Consider the following 16,111-nt stretch of genomic DNA (forward strand, 5'->3'; position numbering starts at 1 on the left):
CTTGCTGTTGTGTAAAGCTTGCCTTCAGTGGCAGTAAGACAGAAAATAGTAAATAAAATGAAAATTACATTATTATCCACATTATATTCAACATAAAATGAATTAATAAAGTTTATAGTAAGAAGAACCATTTCTGTTAAATATTATAACCATTTCTTAAATCTGAATTCAACGGATTTTTATTTAAATCTTAACGTTTGTCATTGAATAATAGAAAAAACCAAAAATACTAGCAAAAGGTATGTGCTGCCACATCGATTTAAAAAAAAACAGAGCTGGCGCCATGTCGCTAAATCTAGCGACAACTTTAATTTAGGTATTGCAAATTTCAAAATGCCATAAACTTGCTATAAATTAATAATTTTAAGAATATTTAAAATTTAAATTTGCATAAAATAAAGGTTAACATATTAATGAATGTTTGAGGGGAGAGTAGTTACAAATTTAATTCTAAGAAAAATATGCAGAAAACTCCAACAATAATATAAAAAATTCTAGCTTCAAAAAAAAAAGGAAGAAAAATTTTAAGTTACAAATTTTGACAATTGACCCAAAATGGTACATATAGCCAGTTCTTTGAATTTAACATTATGGCAGCCTTTCGGTCGAGTGGCAACATTTGGGACAGGTGGCAACGTTGTGGAATTCGCATACCTGCGACACGTATTTATTTATATTAGATGTTTTTTTATGTAAATTCCACTGGGCCTAAATTAAGAAGTCAACGCCGTAAACAACAAGTGCAAAAACTATCCCAAAATGTTTGCCAATCTAAAAAATAAGCTCATCGAAGAGGTGAAAGCGTCGCCGTCCAAATTCCAACAATTTGCAAACGCAGCCCAGGCAAGAAATTAAAATGAAAAAAAAACAGCAAATTAATAAAAACATACTCACACTCAAGTAATTGTGTGAGTGTGTGTGTGCGTGTGTGTTGTTTGTGTCCAGGTGAAAGGGGATGTACAAAATGCAATCTGTGCCGTCTGTTAAATATGTGCAATTTGACCTATTTGTATGGGATTGTCAACTGTGCACACACCCAACCAACCCCCTCACCCACACTTGCTATCACACACACTCAGTACACAATCTTACTGACTGACACACACGCACACATATACAAGAATTTTATCGGTTTGCTTTTCTAGGCCGCCGTGAGCTCATCGTCCAGCACAACAACACCCAACAGCTCGGAAAATACCGATAGCGGCAACAATGAGAACTTCTTCAGCATCACGGAAGAAGGTAATGCTCTTTATATCGACTCCCATGTCTTATCAGTGTAGTTAATGTTTGTACAATTGTACAGATACGCCACAAAACTCTCCATACCGCATACAGAAGTTGCCGCGCGGCAATCGTGCCTCGACCCAGTCTCTAAACGGAGTGGGAGGAGCTGGCGCCATTCCGCGCGCCCGCAAGCTGTCCAACTCGTCCATGGCCAGCGATATCTCGTTCCGTCTGCCTCCCTATGAAGCTCCAGCGGTAAGTGCGTGGAATCTATTATTATATATCCCCATTTCACTTATGTTTACACTTTCACAGATGTATCACCTGCAGTCGGATTTTGAGGAGACGAGCAGCGAATTTGATGATTCCGCATCGACGGCACGCCTGGATGTCATCACCAAAGATCAGCTTTATGATGCCTACAAAAAGTCGCTCGATCGATATCACAAATACCGCTGTCGCTATACGGATCTGGCCAAGAAGTACAAGGAACTTGAACGGGACAGCAGCAAAGCACGGGTAAGGGAAATTATGAAGATATACTATATATCCCACCATTTATCACATATCACTTTCAGTCCGTGCTTGTGGAGACGCAGGACAAGGCGCTACGCCGCATCAGCGAGCTGCGTGAACAATGCACGTTGGAGCAGCAGGCCAAGGCTCATTTGGAGGAAGCCCTGCGCATTGAAATGGATGACATGAGCTGCAAGATGCAGGCCTACCAAACCAAACTGAAGCTGTTGGGTGAAAATCCTGAAAACGTGACTGCAGCTTTGGAACGTGGTCAAATAAATGCTGATGACAAGCTCATTGATCTAGAGGAAGCAACAACAACGCCAGTAGCCACCTCAAATGGCAGCCAATCCAGTCAGGAGCAGGACGAACAGCTGACAAAACTTCGTCAGATGTTGGCCGAGAATGAAGAACAGTTAAAGCAATTGACCCACAACAATAAGGAAGCCAACGAGACAATCGCATCGCTGCGCAAACAGGAGGAAGAAAATGTGCTACTCCTAGCACAGACCAAGCAGGCTATACACACGGAGCTGGAGCACAAGGAATCGGAAGTACGCCAGTTGCAGGAAACAGTAAAGCAGCTGGAAGTTGAATTGGAGCTGGCGAATGGACGGGAGGCGCAGTCAGGGGACATCAAGGAGCAACTAAAGAAGTTGCAAAGCGCTAAACAGGAAGTGGACGCCAATCTCATTGCAGCGAATCATGCTCTAAGCACCCTGAAAGGAGATCACTCAGAAAAGACGCAACAGATGGCAGCTCAACTAAAGAAAATAGAGTCCGAGTTGAAGCAAAAAGAGAAAGAGGTTTGCCAACTGCAGGAGAATTTGAAGCATCAAGAAATTGAGCTGCAACAGGCAAGAAATCATGAAACACAGGCTCAGGATATCGAGGAGCAACTAAAGACGCTGCAAAATGCCAAACAGAAAGCGGAAACTAAATTGGAGACAGTGGAACAATTGCTAAGCACACTGAAAAAGGACCTAACGGAAAAGGAGCAGCAATTGGTGACACAACAAAATAAATTGGAATCTGAGTTAGCATCAAAGGAAACTGAAGTTCAGCAACTGCTAGAGAAGTTGAAGCAACAAGATGTGGGACTGGAAGTCAAGGAGCAGTTTACACAGCTGCAAAGTTTTAAGCAGGAATCGGAGGCGAAACTAATCGCCACTGAGGAACAGCTTAACAACTTGAGATTAGATCACACGGCAAAGGAGCAACAAGTGGCATTGCTGGAAAAACAGCTACAGTCGCAGCTGGAGCATAAGGAAAACGAAGCACAGAAGCTAAGGGAACAAGTAGAAAAGCTGGAAACAGAGTTGGAATCATCCAAGCTGCGTGAATCACAAGCCGAAGATATCAAGAAAGATTTAAAACAGGCTAAGCAGGAGGCGGAAACCAAACTAATCGTCACTGAGGAACAGCTAAACAAGTTGAGATTGGAACACACGACTAAGGAGCAAGAGTTGGCTGCGCTGGAAAAGCAACTACATTCGCAGGTGGAACAGAAAGAAAACGAAGCGCGAGAATTGCAGGAGAAGATATTACAGCTAGAAGCTGAGCTGGAACTATCGAGTAATCTTGGATCACAAGCCGAGGAAATCAAAGAACAATTAAAGCAGCTACATCATGCAAAGCAGCAGGCGGAAGCTAAACTAATTGTCACAGAGGAAAAGCTAGACAAGTTGAGATTAGATCACACGACCAAGGAGCAACAACTGCAGTCTCAGCTGGAGCAGAAGGAAAACGAAGCGCGCCAACTTCAGGAAAAAGTAATGAAGCTGGAGACTGAGCTGAAATCCTCCAACACACGTGGATCACATGCCGAGGAAATCAAGGAACAATTAAAACAGCTGCAAAATTCCAAGCAGGAAGCGGAGGATAAACTAATTGCAACCGAGGAACAGCTAAAAGGCTTAAGATTAGAACACTCGGCCAAGGAGCAACAAGTGGCTTCACTGGAGCAGCAAATACAAACTCTTAAAACCGACAGCGATCAGAGCTTAGAAGATTTGCGACTTCACAACAATCAGCTAAACGAAATTGTTCAACGCTACCAACAAAACGAGTCGACTTTGGATGAAGTGCAGGGACAGCTGCTGGAAGCCAGGGAACGACTGACGGAGCAAGAGCAGCGGTTGCTTGAAACTGAAAAGAGTCTGGAGAAGGAACGTGAAATGGTCTCTGTGTTGAACGTAGAAAAGTCGGCAGCAGAGGAACAGACGCTTAAACTTCAGCTGGAGCTGCAAACATTAAATGATCAATTTGCCAGTAGTACCGACAATGAGGCGGAGGCGATGGCAACTCTAAGGACACAGATCGAAGCCCTCAACAAGCAACTGGCTGCCGCTCAGTCCGGCACTGTTTCAAAGGAGAAGGAGCTCAAGGCAAGCGTCAATAAACTGAACAAGCTTAAGAAACAACACGAGCAGCTGCAGGCGAAGCACAGCGAGCAAGGTGCCACCATGGAGCAGCTTAAAGCGGAGTCGGCTAAAATGGAAGAGCTGCGGAACGAGAAACGGGAACTGCAGGAGCGAGTCACTGTCATTCTGGAAGAGATTACCACCATGCAGGCTCATTTACAGGATGTACAGTCCGCACAAACTCAACTGGAGCGGGAGAAGCGTCAGCTGGAGGCGCACATTGAGGCACTGCAGCAACAGCAACAGGACAACGATGTCCAGGGTGAGTTGTCAACGGCCAGGATCGAGGAGATCGAGCGCGAGAACAGCAAACTGGCCGAACGCAATTCCCTGCTGGAGGAGCAAAATAATCATTTGCAGAAGCAGCAGGATGAACTGACCAAGATACAAAACAAAATGCAACAGGTGCTCGATGAGCACTCGAAGCTGCAAAATGCCCAGGAGATCATGGAGCACGATCACCGCACGCTCCAAGACAAATGCGATTCCTACGAGAAGGAAAGTCTCATAGCCAAGGACGAGCTCGCTTGCATGCAGCAGGCCAAAGATGCCTTACAGCAGGATTTGGATGATGTACAGCAGCAACTGTCGGAGATGCGTGATCGACAGCGCGAACTGAATCAGCAGTTGGAGGAGCAAACCCAAAACACCTCTCAGCTGGAGGCCAACACTGTGCAGGTGTCTACACTACAGGAAACAGTGCATAATCTGCGCGAGCAATTGGACTCGCTGAAGGAAACGGAGCAATCGATGCAGCAAAAGATGCAGGCGGCCAGTGCATCCCATGCAACGCAGCTGGAAACCCTCGAGGCACGTTGTAGTGCCGCCAATGGTGATGTCCAGCGACTGCACGAAGCGAATGATGCACTGCAGCGGGAAATCGAGACCCTGAAGAGCTGCTCACAACAACAAACCGACTACGAGCAGCTGCTAATCGAAAACGAGTATCTAACCAAGCATACCAAACAGCTGGAAGTGGAATTGTCAGCACATGGTGATGGCAACGATCTGAAAGAGAAACTCAAATCACTGCAGTGTGAGCTCTACGTGCTCCAGGAGCAGGCCGAGCAGCATGCCAGCCAACTGGCCGAAAAGGACACGGCTAGCGACGCTGCCAAGGCGGAGGTATCTAAACTAAAGTCAGCACTGGAGGAGCAGGCGCTGGAATTGTCCCGGCAAGGCGAGCATGCCAGCTTTGTCAGCGAGCAGAGCGATACAGTTCAGAAGGAGCTGTTACACGTCCAACAGCAGCTGCAGGAACATCAAGCCGAACTGGCGAAAACGCAGGAACGTTGCCTCGACCTCGAAGAGCAACTGAACAAGCGAAAGGGTGACCAGGAACAGATGCCAACGACCACAACATCACTGCCCAATGATTCCGAGCATCTGCGCAACCTTAATGAGCAACTGCAACGTGAGCTGGAGGATCTCAAGCACAAGAGCCATGGAGAGCAGTCAAATCTACAGCAGGAAATCGATGAGCTTCAATCAAACAACAAGGAAATGTCGGAACGCATTACAGAACTGGAAACATTGCGTGCCGGCATTCAGGCCCAACAATTGCTGGCCAGTCTGGTGCCCAAGAATGTCCAGGAGGCAGTTGCCGTCGACGAGAAAGCGTTGCTGGAGGCGAAGCTGAAGGATATTATGAGTGAAGTGCAGGATGTGACGAATCGAAATCTATTTCTGGAACAAAAGTGTGAAAACTTTCTCATACTCGAACAGTCCAACGAACGTCTGAAGCTACAGAACGCAAAGCTTTCAAGGCAATTGGATGAAACATTGGTAAGTAACGGATAAGATTACTATATGAACCATCCTTGGTAATTAACTGTACTTGTTCTTTAAGGTATCCATGCAGCACAACGACAGCGTGCCAGCTAACACGGAGTTCGAGTATCTGCGTAATATCATGTTTCAGGTGGGTAAAAGGATAGTTAGGACAGACAAAAAATGGATAGCTTGTAAGAAAACTATTCTCTGTTATTATTGTAAATCATTCTGCTAAACCGCATCAATATCGATCAGATTTTGCAATAGTTAGGGCTAACTTAATGGCTGATGTTCGTAGTATTTACAATTTATTTATTTAACGTCGACTAAAATCCATTTAATTGTTTATTTATTATTTAACGTCGACTAGGAGCAGTCGACAAAAGATCAATTAAAACTAAATTAGGTAATATGATATAAAATTAATAATTAGATTAACTTAAAAATAATTTTAACTTAAATCAAAATAAGTATTGAGGTGAAAATAAAACCAAGTTTTTGAAAATTGATCCAACATTTGTTGGAAAGTCAAGAAAAAAGGAACAGAAAGTAATTATTTAAAATTAACAATTAATGTGTATTATGTCTAATGCATTTGTAGTACTTAACCGGCAATACGAACAATGAAACTCTGGTGAAAGTCATCTCGGCAGTGTTGAAGTTTTCGCCACAGCAAGCACAGGTTGCCCTCGAAAAGGAGCACCAGCGACGCTCACTGGTAAGAAGAGAAAGAATAAATAAAATAAAATATATACAAATAAATAACTAAACTGTTTGTTACTTGCAGCTAAACAAACTGATCTAGCAAGAGTTGTTGGTACTTTACGGCAGCAACTGGTGGCAGCACTGCAACGACGTGCTTCTAGACTACAACAAATTAAAGCTGAGCGTTTAACCCACAACATGTTCACAACAAGTACCTTACCTCAACTTGGCCCCAAGTTGTTGCTGTTGAAAATGCGCAATAACGGCTTAAAGGCATTTCGACATGGAGGCATCGTTAATATCCGATACATACATGTATATCATATACATATACATTTGGGAATCCCCTCCCATGATATTGTACAGTCGCACTAGAAACACGAGCAACTCTCTATTGTACATTTGAAATTATGCTAAATTTTGTTGCTTCATTGACACAAGACTCACAATTTAACCGCTTTCCATTTCCATTTAATGTGCAATCATTTCTACATGCAATGTGTATTCTTTTCTAAATCAAATTAACTATAATCTTAAGCTTAAAGTTGTAAAAATATCGATTGCAGTTAGCATTTAGTTTAATTCAATTAATTATATACACATGAAAAACATAAATAAATAGTTACAATTCGTAAAATTGATAGCTTCTTAATGATGAAGCTAAACCTTCTTCTTCTGACCACATGCCTCCGACGCCTTGTATGCCTGCGTGTACTGTACACGGCGTTCGGCAAAGCTCCTCATCATGGCACGCGTCATGGGACTGAGTTGATAGTTGGGTCTGTAGCCTTGCAGTGCTTCCAAGACAATTCCGTAACCGAATCGTTGCGTACGCAGAATGGCGTGAACAGCTGCCTGTTGCACGCCAGGACGTGGACCCGCCACAAGCAGGCGCTTGAAGATCGCAATGTAGTTGGAGATATCAAATTTGTTGTGCAGCGGCAGTTGCTTGACGATCATCGATACACTTTGCAGCAGGCACTCCACGCGTGCATCATACTCCTCGCTCTGCAGGCACAGATCACAGTAGCTGTTGACCAGGGGCAGTAGATGCGCCTCTAGTATATCCTTTTCGACATGCAGAGCGACACTGCGTCTGCAGAATAACGCAAAGGCGTAGCACAGATGATGCAGTCGACCTGCTTTCAGTTTCTCCACCAGATTCTCAATCACCTGTTGCTTGGTGGGCTCATATGGCTGGAAGTGATATTCAAATCGCAGTTTGGAGAGCAAGGCACGATCAGGTCCTTCGGCATCTTGCATATCGTATTTGTGGCTCATTAGTAGATGCTTGATGACCGTAATTAACGGATCGCCGTTGTCGTAACCGCGCTCCTCACGGTGTGGCAACACCGTCGGAAATTGACGGAGCACCTCCAGCACCAGCATGGTCACATCTCTGCTGTAGTGATAGAGTATTTTGGCCAGCAATAGGCGAGCCGGATTCACATAACTCTGGGCAGGCACAGTGAGCCTTGATTGCAGTCCAGTCAATTGCAAAAATAGACGCACATATTTCAGTGCCAACTGGTCGGTGAGTCGCACCTTCAGGCTGAACAAGCGCTGTTCCAAGGAGTTCATAAATCGTTCTATAAACGAGCTTTTCTGGCACTCAATTTGACCAACCATAGTTAATAGACGTTCCACTGCAATGTCATCCCCAAGATTTCCGAATGCATTAGTTATGACATCGAAAGCGACAGTTTCATTTTCAGTTATGAGCTTAATACACATTGTGTCCAGTGGCACTGAGTTCTTCAGCCAGTTGACGATTTTCAGCTTTAATTGCTTTAATTCTGGTCTATTTTGCTGTTGCTCTTGTTGTTTACGATGCTTGGCATCGGCTTTGACCTCGTTAACGACGTAACTTAGCAGTGCCTTTGGTTCACTCGCACTGTGCTCTCGACCAGGCGTCTCCAGTGGTATTTCGATGGGTTCACAGTCGCTCTCCTCCTCGCAGCTGGCTACTGAGACGGGCGACATGGGCGAACTTGAAGATATGCAGCTTGACTGCAGTTCCCTTGCTACTTTGATCAATTTGAGATTATGCAACTCAGTTTTCGTTTCTCCCATCAACTCCAATTGCTTAACTTGCGATCTTGTGACTCTCTTTTCAAATGGTTGATTATCACAACTGCTGCAGGAGCTTGAGTTTCTCTTACGTTTGGCCACAGGCAACACTACAATGGGTTCAATTGCAGCATTTGACAGTTCAATATGTTCTTTATCTTCTTCAGTATTGCCATCATCTATGACTAAACTGTTGGAGTCTACGCTGTCAACATCGGAATCGTATTTAAATGAAGGGATTGCAGGTATTGGCAGACAACTTTGCTTATCTTTAGGTAATTGAGGTTGTTCATTGCTCGAGTCCTCAGTGCCGTCAACTTGATCTGTGCGAGGGGGAGAAAGTGATGTGCTTTGTGTGGGAATTTCAACACCTTTAAATAGCGAATGCTGTCCATCAACCGAGTCTCGATTAGAGTGGGACGAAGACTTAGTTGTACTTTGTGGATCTTCCTCTTCATTTTCTTGTGGTGAAAGCTGCTCTTCTTCCGAGTCCCAGTATTCACTAGATGTTAATCTACATTGTAGATTATCTTCTCGAATATCAAGCGACTGTCCATCGTCCGAATCCCCATCACTGTCAAATAATAACTTGATTTTATCTTTGCGGGATAAAGATGTAGATCTACTTTGTTGAGGCTTTCCATCATCAGAGTCCCCATCTTCGCTCGATGAAGATGCTAATCTACCTAGTAAGCAATCTTCTGCAACTTCAAGTGCAGGAGGCATTTCATTATCCGAGTCCCACTGACTATCAAATAATAACTTATTTTGATCTGTGAGAGATGAAGTTGAGTTTTGTGGAGAATCTTCTCCAATTTCATCTTTGCGGGATGAAGATAAAGACGTGTTTTTTGAAAGACTTTCTTCAACTGCACGTGGAGTAGACTTTTCATCATCCAAGTCCCCTGCTTTGATTGATGAAGATGTTAATCTGCTTTGTTGACAATTTTCTGCACCTTCAAGTCTGGAAGTGGCTTCAACATCCGAGTCACCAGATGTTTCTTGTGGAGGATTTTCTTCATCTTCAAGTGCAGGAAGCTGTCTATCATCCGTTTGATCTTTACAGGATGAAGATGTGTTTTGTGGAGTATCTTTTTTAACATCATGTGCAAGAGGCTGACCATCAACACTTTGATCGTTGAGGAATGAAGATAAAGAATTGTTTTGTGATGCACTTTCTTCAACTTCTTTGATCGATGAAGATGTTAATCTGCCTTGTGAACAAATTTCTGCTCCTTCAATTGTGGGAGTCTCTTCATCATCCGAGTCACCATTTTTATCAAATAATAATTGATTTTGATCTGTGCGAGATGAAGGTGTTTTTTGTAGAGGATCTGCTTCATCTTCAACTGCAGGAAGCTGTCTATCATCTGTTTGATCTTTACGGGATGAAGCTGCGTTTTGTGGAGAATTTTCCTTATTCCTCATTTGATCTTTGTGGAGTAGAGATGCAGGTGTCCTTTGTGTAGTATCCTCGTCGCACTCAAAAGATGCGGCAGGTGTTTGTTTTTCGTTGTTCTCTGCAGCAGAGGTCAGTTCAAGAAGTTTGAGTTCCTCTGCATCCAGCTGAATGTCCAGATTATCACAGTTAAGGCTTGTAAACACATTTAAATTGCTTAGGAACTGAACTGCAGTTTCAGTTGTAGCAGCAGTTTTCGATGCAATTGTCTCTCTCTTGGCTATAGCTTTTAAGTTTTGAGTAACCCGTCGCTTTTTCTTCTTTGGCTTTGGTTTTGGCTTCGATATGACCCGGAACTTGGGCTTGACCAGCAGACGTATTGGCGTCAAATCGAGGCCGATTTCAGGTGGCGGCGTCATCATGGGATCAGTGGCCACATCCATAGTATTTGTGGCCTTTGAAGGTACCTGAAACTCAGCATCTTCTGGAAGGGAGTTGTTAAATTAGTAAACTATCGACTCCTGGAATATTATCAAGTGGTACTTACCCTTATTGCTGGTGTGCAGCTGATTCAAGTTACTCTCATATGCTTCGAACCAGCTACCAAAGTCAGCTTGGTTGATGGTGGGCGCGGGCATCGGTGCGGGCACTGAAGAATTTGTGGAGCGACGCTGTAAGGCAACGAGCACCATTTGACCCATCACTTGCCAGATCTCCTCGAAAACATGTGGCGGCAGATTGGTCAAAATGCTCTGGCTGTGTGGCAGAAAGTGTAGCAGCTCCTTAGCCATGTGGTGGCCATAACCATTAAGGGCAGCTGCTCCCATAGGCATTGCCAACTCATCCTTGACGCTTGCACGGGAAGGTGGCCGGGATTGCTTCAATTCCGCTGGTAGATCTGGTAGATAATCAATTGCTCTTTGCACATTGCACAAATCTGTACATGTGCCCATGCTAATTGTTTGTAGGACCTCCGGTTCCGGTTGTGGTTCGACAATGGGGCTCAATGGCGTTATGCACGATTTGTTCCAGGACAGCATCTTATCCAGTATCTGGTGGACACTCAAAGCTGGTTTCGGCTCTGGAAAACAGGTGCCCACATCGTGTTTCTTAATGAAGGACGCCGTTGTTGTGCCGCGGGTTGTCGTCATGTTCTTGTGCTGAGTGCCCTGATTTCGCGTGGATACCAGAATCTCGCTCTGCACGGCAATCGAGCACATTTCCGGCTTGCTTGGCACAATTACTGCCAACTCCTGCAAGGCATCTGTTTGTGTTGTCTGAGTGGCTTGAACAGCTGCCGTTGTAACCTTAGGTCTCTTGCCTGTGGAGCTCTTCATCGGTGGTATGTTGATCTTTGCCGATTTGCAGTAATCCTTTAGTTTACGCAGCAAATTTTGTTCCCGCCGTAATAAACCACTGGCATGGGAATCCTCGCCCACACGCTGCGTGAGTTGCATGAATATGGAGACCATATCCCTGGCATCAACCGGCAGTGCCCGGGTCGTTAGCTGTTCCTGCAGCTCCTCACAGTTTAATTGTTGAACATCCAGTTGTTTCTCCAGATCGGTGCAACGTTCGCTCTGTTCATTTACTCGCGCCTCGAGCTCAATACGTTTCTGCTTCTCACAGTGGTATAGTTGAGTTACTTCACCAGCAGATCGTTGCAGATCCTTAAGCTGCTGTTGGTTATCCTTCAGCTGCTTCAACTGACGCACCAGCTCATCGGTTTCGGCAATCCGCTCTGCTAGCCGGCGGGCCTTTTTCGAGGATTCTCGCTTAGCTGGCACAATTCGCTGGACATGTTGTTCGGCGTTAATTTCATTTTGCAATTGATCTGGTTTTGGGCCGAGCAGAAAATCGAGCTCATCGAAATCCAAATCCTCAGGCATGGCAATATTTCAATCTTGTTGTTTTTGGTTTTCACGTGTTTGGGTTAAACGTTTACTTTGAATGTTATGGCGGATGCAGTTTAAGTGGCAAACGCATTGATATTAGCACGTGCAACATGCATACCAATTATTTTGATGGAATAAATAAACATCCAAATAAATTGCAGTGAATAAAAATTAAAAACAACTGCAAAATAAATAAAACACAATCCGCGTTTTATACCGGCTTGGTATTCACATAAAATAACTTGCGTACAGGGTTGCTGATAAAATATTGATACATCGATAGGTCTGTATGTCGATAAATTAGTTGCGAATGGCAAAGAATGTGACCAGATGTAAAAAAATATTATACCTAATCACCAAAAATTAATCAAAGCAGTCCTTGTATCTAACAAAATTTGGGTAAGCTAGAAAATTTTCAACAATCATCATTATCCTAATAAATATATTTAAGAAACAAGTAGTTAAATAATAATTTTCAAATTTTGTATTACATATTCCGAGCAAGTTGGCAGCATAAGCAGTCGCAGCCAACTTTAAGTTTTACCAGGGCTACAGCACCACATTAAATTATTGTGGATTCTCTTCGTCTTGCACACAAGCAGGTACGTAACTTTGGCATTCGCTAAGAAAATTACATAATTTCTCAATAATTTGCAAATTTTCTTAATTTACTACAGTAAACCAATCAGAACCATGGCCGACAAAGCTGTTGAAAAACCCGCTGGACGTCCAATGAGATATCCATACACTTTCTCGGCAAAGCTGGCCCAGTTCCCGATCAAGCACTACATTAAGAATCAGTGGATCTGGCGCTACTACTTCATTGCGGTTGTCGCCTGCGTCCCCGTTTTCTACAAGATCAGCAAGTTGGGTATGTAACTTTACTACAATAAAATTTATGCTAAATCGTTGCTAATATATTTTTATTATTGTTACAGCCAATTCACCCGAAAACAAGAAGAACTGGGCTGAAAGCCAAGCGAAGGAGCATGCTGAACACCATTAATTTACTAAGCTCAGAGGCACTGCCATTGATTTAGTTGTTAATATTTGCATCTACATTTCAGAATCGCTTAATGTGATTTTAACAAGAATAGTAATTGATGAATAAATGATTGAAAACGGACATTGCAATATATTTATTAATGACATTGATTTTATACTCAATAAAGTTGCTTCATTATTGCGGTTGGCCGTTCCCCCGGCCAACGTGTATTTTGACATTCACGTTGATAACTAACAGGGCTCCAGTGTATCTGAATGTAAACGGCGCTTAATTTAAATGTGAACTGAATTAAGCAAAAATTAAAGATTTTTAAGGAAAATGTAGAATCCGAAAATATATAAAAATAAAGGTGTTGATTTTAATGAGGGTTTAAGTTCGCTCTTCCATGGGGTAAGAAGATATATAATTTAACTCTATTTTTCTATGTACCTTTCTTTTTGCCAATGTACCTTTTTATAAGTAAAAAAAATCTAGCCAGATCGAAAATTTTTACTTGGTGGCAGCCTTGCTCTGCAAAGTTGGGAGCACTGGTGGCAACCAGCTGTGTAGAATTTTGCCATCGTGAGCAAACTTCGTAAAGCCGTTTTGCTACAAATTTGATTTACAAGGTAAATTTTTAAGTGAGTCGTAAGAAATAGACACTTTGTTGATAAAAAGAATAGGTTCTATCATAAGAAATATAATTTCAAGCAAACAAAATGGTTGTAAAGGGCGAACAGGTACATATCTAGTATCACTCGAAACTTATGTACACAAATCGTTTTTAGTTTGGAATTGAAATTGTTTTATTTTGCATGATAACAGTCTAGCACGTGTGTAAAATAAATCCTTTGTGTATTTCTTATACATAATAATATTTTTTATTTCGCCTTATAGCAGAGTTCATCGACTAGCGCAGCGTCAAAGCAGAAAAAACAACGCCAACGCAATCGGCCTAGGAACAAGCGAAATCGATTGGAAGATAACGAAGCGCAATCCCAAAACAAGAGCGAGATGCAGAAAGCTGCCAGTAATCAAAATCAGAATGCAACAGCGGACAAAACCCGTGAACAAATCATGGCCGACCGCGAGGCCAAGAAGCAAGCAAAGCTGGCTAAGAAACAAAAGTCAACAACTCCAGCGACCACGATTATAACCGAAGTTGAGCAAACAACCATAACAAAAAAACTAACGACTACAACAACCACAACGACAAAAGACAAGGCAGAAGAATTACTACCATCTATGACTTCAGCTACAACCCTTAAAGTCGCCGCCTCCAGTGATCCAGCTGTTCCCGCCTGCAAAACCGCAGATTCCATTCCCGCTGCAACGGCTCCTGGTGAGAAAACGCGCGATCAAATCAAAGCTGAGCGCGAGGCCAAAAAGGCGGCGAAGCAGGCAGCAAAAACCTGCAAGTCCAGTGCCAGCAATGTAGAATCAGCGACTCAGAAACTAAGCAATCTCGAAGTCGCACCCAAGGCGGCTGCATCAGCGCCTGCTCTAGAAACGCAGGATGAAAAGGTAAGAAAATGGATTTCAATAGACAGAAACTAATCTATTTTTGACTTGCAGAAGAAACCAGCACTGAGCAAAGCGGAACGTCGTGCCATACAGGAAGCACAACGTGCTGCCAAGGCACAAGCACAAGCCAAGAAGGCGGCTCCAGTGTCAGGTCCTCCTAAAGGAGCAGCCAGCAACGTTAAGAAGACACCAAGTGTCACTGCTACGGTTGCTAAGGAGGTCAAGCGTGAAAGTGAATCACCCGCCAAATCACCGGCCAAGCTGTATCCGCTTAAAGCGGAGCGAGAATGCAAAGTGAAGCTGTTCAATCATCTGGTGTGCGCCAATAAAGATGCCAGCTTATTCATTAATGATGCCCGTGTGCATCCCAGCATTGCTCGCCTGGGAGTCCAGTATTCCGAACGGACTATTGTCGGATCAAATGCACGCTGTATTGCATTTCTGCATGCACTACGACAGGTGGTGCAGGACTTTGAGACACCAGCCAAGAAAGAGTTTGGCCGCAGTCTCGATGGGGCAGTCAAGTATCATGTGGATCATCTGCACAAGTGTCGTCCGCTAGCCGTGTCCGTTTTCAATGCATACAAACAGTTTAAGAATCAGCTGACACAGCTGCCCGCAGATAGACCCGAAACGGAGGTGAGTAGCTAAAGAGGCATCGAAATTGATTCGCAATTTAATCAGCCGCATTATCATTTCAGTTGAAAGAGCTGCTTGGTCACTTTATAGACACCTACATAGAGAATCAAATTGGTAAGGCTGCCCAGGCAATAAGCAGCTCAATGCAGGAAAAGATCACCGATGGCGACGTGCTGCTTACGTTTGCCTGCTCATCCCTCATTCAGTTCATCTGTGAAGAGGCCAAACGCCGCAAGGTTGACTTTCGAGTCATTGTCGTCGACTCAAGGCCCTTCTGCGAGGGACAAGAGATGCTGCGTCGTCTGCACGCTCACGGCATTCCCTGCACCTATGTGCTGATCAATGCCGTCGGTTATGTAATGCCGGAAGCCACCAAAGTGATGTTGGGTGCGCATGCATTGCTGGCCAATGGCTATGTTATGGCCCGCGCAGGCACAGCTCAAGTGGCACTGGTGGCCAACTCCTACAATGTGCCCGTGCTCGTCTGCTGCGAGACGCACAAATTTAGCGAACGTTTCCAGACCGATGCGATTGTCTACAACGAACTGTGCGATCCCAATCAACTGGTAATGAATGCCAAATGCTCCTTGAACAACTGGCAAAAGAGCCGACTAACGCCACTCAACCTGAGCTATGATATAACGCCACCCGAACTAGTCAGCGCCGTTGTCACCGAGGTGGCCATTCTGCCCTGCACCAGCGTGCCCGTCATTCTGCGCATTAAGCCAGATATTGGATATTAGATAGACCCTTCCTTTGACTGCATCAATATAATAGTTTTCGCCGCATTAACAAAACAATTTATTTGCAACTCACAAGTCCGACTGACAACTAAGGGAATTTGTTGAATAAATACTTTTTTATTATACTTTGATCAAACATTTTTGCATAGTAAATTTAACGGCTTGAAAGACAAATATTTTATCCGACAAGTTGTAGTACACGTTACGATAGA

The 16,111-nt window shown here is 43.7% G+C and overlaps 4 protein-coding genes across 9 annotated transcripts; 3 read left to right on the forward strand and 1 right to left on the reverse strand.

The window, feature by feature from the left end:
- The first annotated feature begins 611 nt into the window (after positions 1 to 611).
- Positions 612 to 7,276, forward strand: LOC117785941 (restin homolog). 3 transcript variants are annotated; one of them, XM_034624221.1, is made up of 9 exons: positions 612 to 843; positions 1,146 to 1,242; positions 1,307 to 1,482; positions 1,543 to 1,746; positions 1,806 to 3,444; positions 3,676 to 5,951; positions 6,016 to 6,087; positions 6,541 to 6,657; positions 6,727 to 7,276. In XM_034624221.1, the coding sequence occupies exons 1-9, from the start codon at positions 760 to 762 to the stop codon at positions 6,742 to 6,744; spliced, it is 4,683 nt and encodes a 1,560-aa protein (XP_034480112.1). In that variant the 5' UTR covers positions 612 to 759; the 3' UTR covers positions 6,745 to 7,276. The 3 variants fall into 3 exon arrangements, with proteins under 3 accessions (XP_034480112.1, XP_034480113.1, XP_034480111.1); XM_034624222.1 differs by having other exon boundaries at positions 1,806 to 2,982; positions 3,457 to 5,951; XM_034624220.1 differs by having other exon boundaries at positions 1,806 to 5,951.
- Positions 7,094 to 12,231, reverse strand: LOC117785942 (little elongation complex subunit 1). 2 transcript variants are annotated; one of them, XM_034624224.1, is made up of 2 exons: positions 10,661 to 12,231; positions 7,094 to 10,594 (listed from the first exon to the last, which is right to left on the reverse strand). In XM_034624224.1, exons 1-2 carry the CDS (start codon positions 12,000 to 12,002, stop codon positions 7,305 to 7,307), a joined length of 4,632 nt encoding a protein of 1,543 aa, XP_034480115.1. In that variant the 5' UTR covers positions 12,003 to 12,231; the 3' UTR covers positions 7,094 to 7,304. The 2 variants fall into 2 exon arrangements, with proteins under 2 accessions (XP_034480115.1, XP_034480114.1); XM_034624223.1 differs by having other exon boundaries at positions 7,094 to 10,597.
- A 247-nt stretch (positions 12,232 to 12,478) lies between these two features.
- On the forward strand, positions 12,479 to 13,134 carry LOC117784698. The gene is made up of 3 exons (XM_034622503.1): positions 12,479 to 12,610; positions 12,686 to 12,879; positions 12,947 to 13,134. Exons 2-3 carry the CDS (start codon positions 12,702 to 12,704, stop codon positions 13,012 to 13,014), a joined length of 246 nt encoding a protein of 81 aa, XP_034478394.1. The 5' UTR covers positions 12,479 to 12,610; positions 12,686 to 12,701; the 3' UTR covers positions 13,015 to 13,134.
- A 376-nt stretch (positions 13,135 to 13,510) lies between these two features.
- LOC117783291 (translation initiation factor eIF-2B subunit delta) lies at positions 13,511 to 16,075 on the forward strand. Of its 3 annotated transcripts, none has more exons than XM_034620628.1 (4): positions 13,511 to 13,622; positions 13,891 to 14,517; positions 14,569 to 15,156; positions 15,219 to 16,075. In XM_034620628.1, the coding sequence occupies exons 2-4, from the start codon at positions 14,008 to 14,010 to the stop codon at positions 15,897 to 15,899; spliced, it is 1,779 nt and encodes a 592-aa protein (XP_034476519.1). In that variant the 5' UTR covers positions 13,511 to 13,622; positions 13,891 to 14,007; the 3' UTR covers positions 15,900 to 16,075. The 3 variants fall into 3 exon arrangements, with proteins under 3 accessions (XP_034476519.1, XP_034476520.1, XP_034476518.1); XM_034620629.1 differs by having other exon boundaries at positions 13,535 to 13,622; positions 13,894 to 14,517; XM_034620627.1 differs by lacking the exon at positions 13,511 to 13,622 and adding an exon at positions 13,655 to 13,733.
- The last annotated feature ends 36 nt before the right edge of the window (positions 16,076 to 16,111 follow it).

This window comes from Drosophila innubila, assembly GCF_004354385.1.
Source record: "Drosophila innubila isolate TH190305 chromosome 2R unlocalized genomic scaffold, UK_Dinn_1.0 1_C_2R, whole genome shotgun sequence".
Lineage (NCBI taxonomy): Eukaryota > Metazoa > Arthropoda > Insecta > Diptera > Drosophilidae > Drosophila > Drosophila innubila.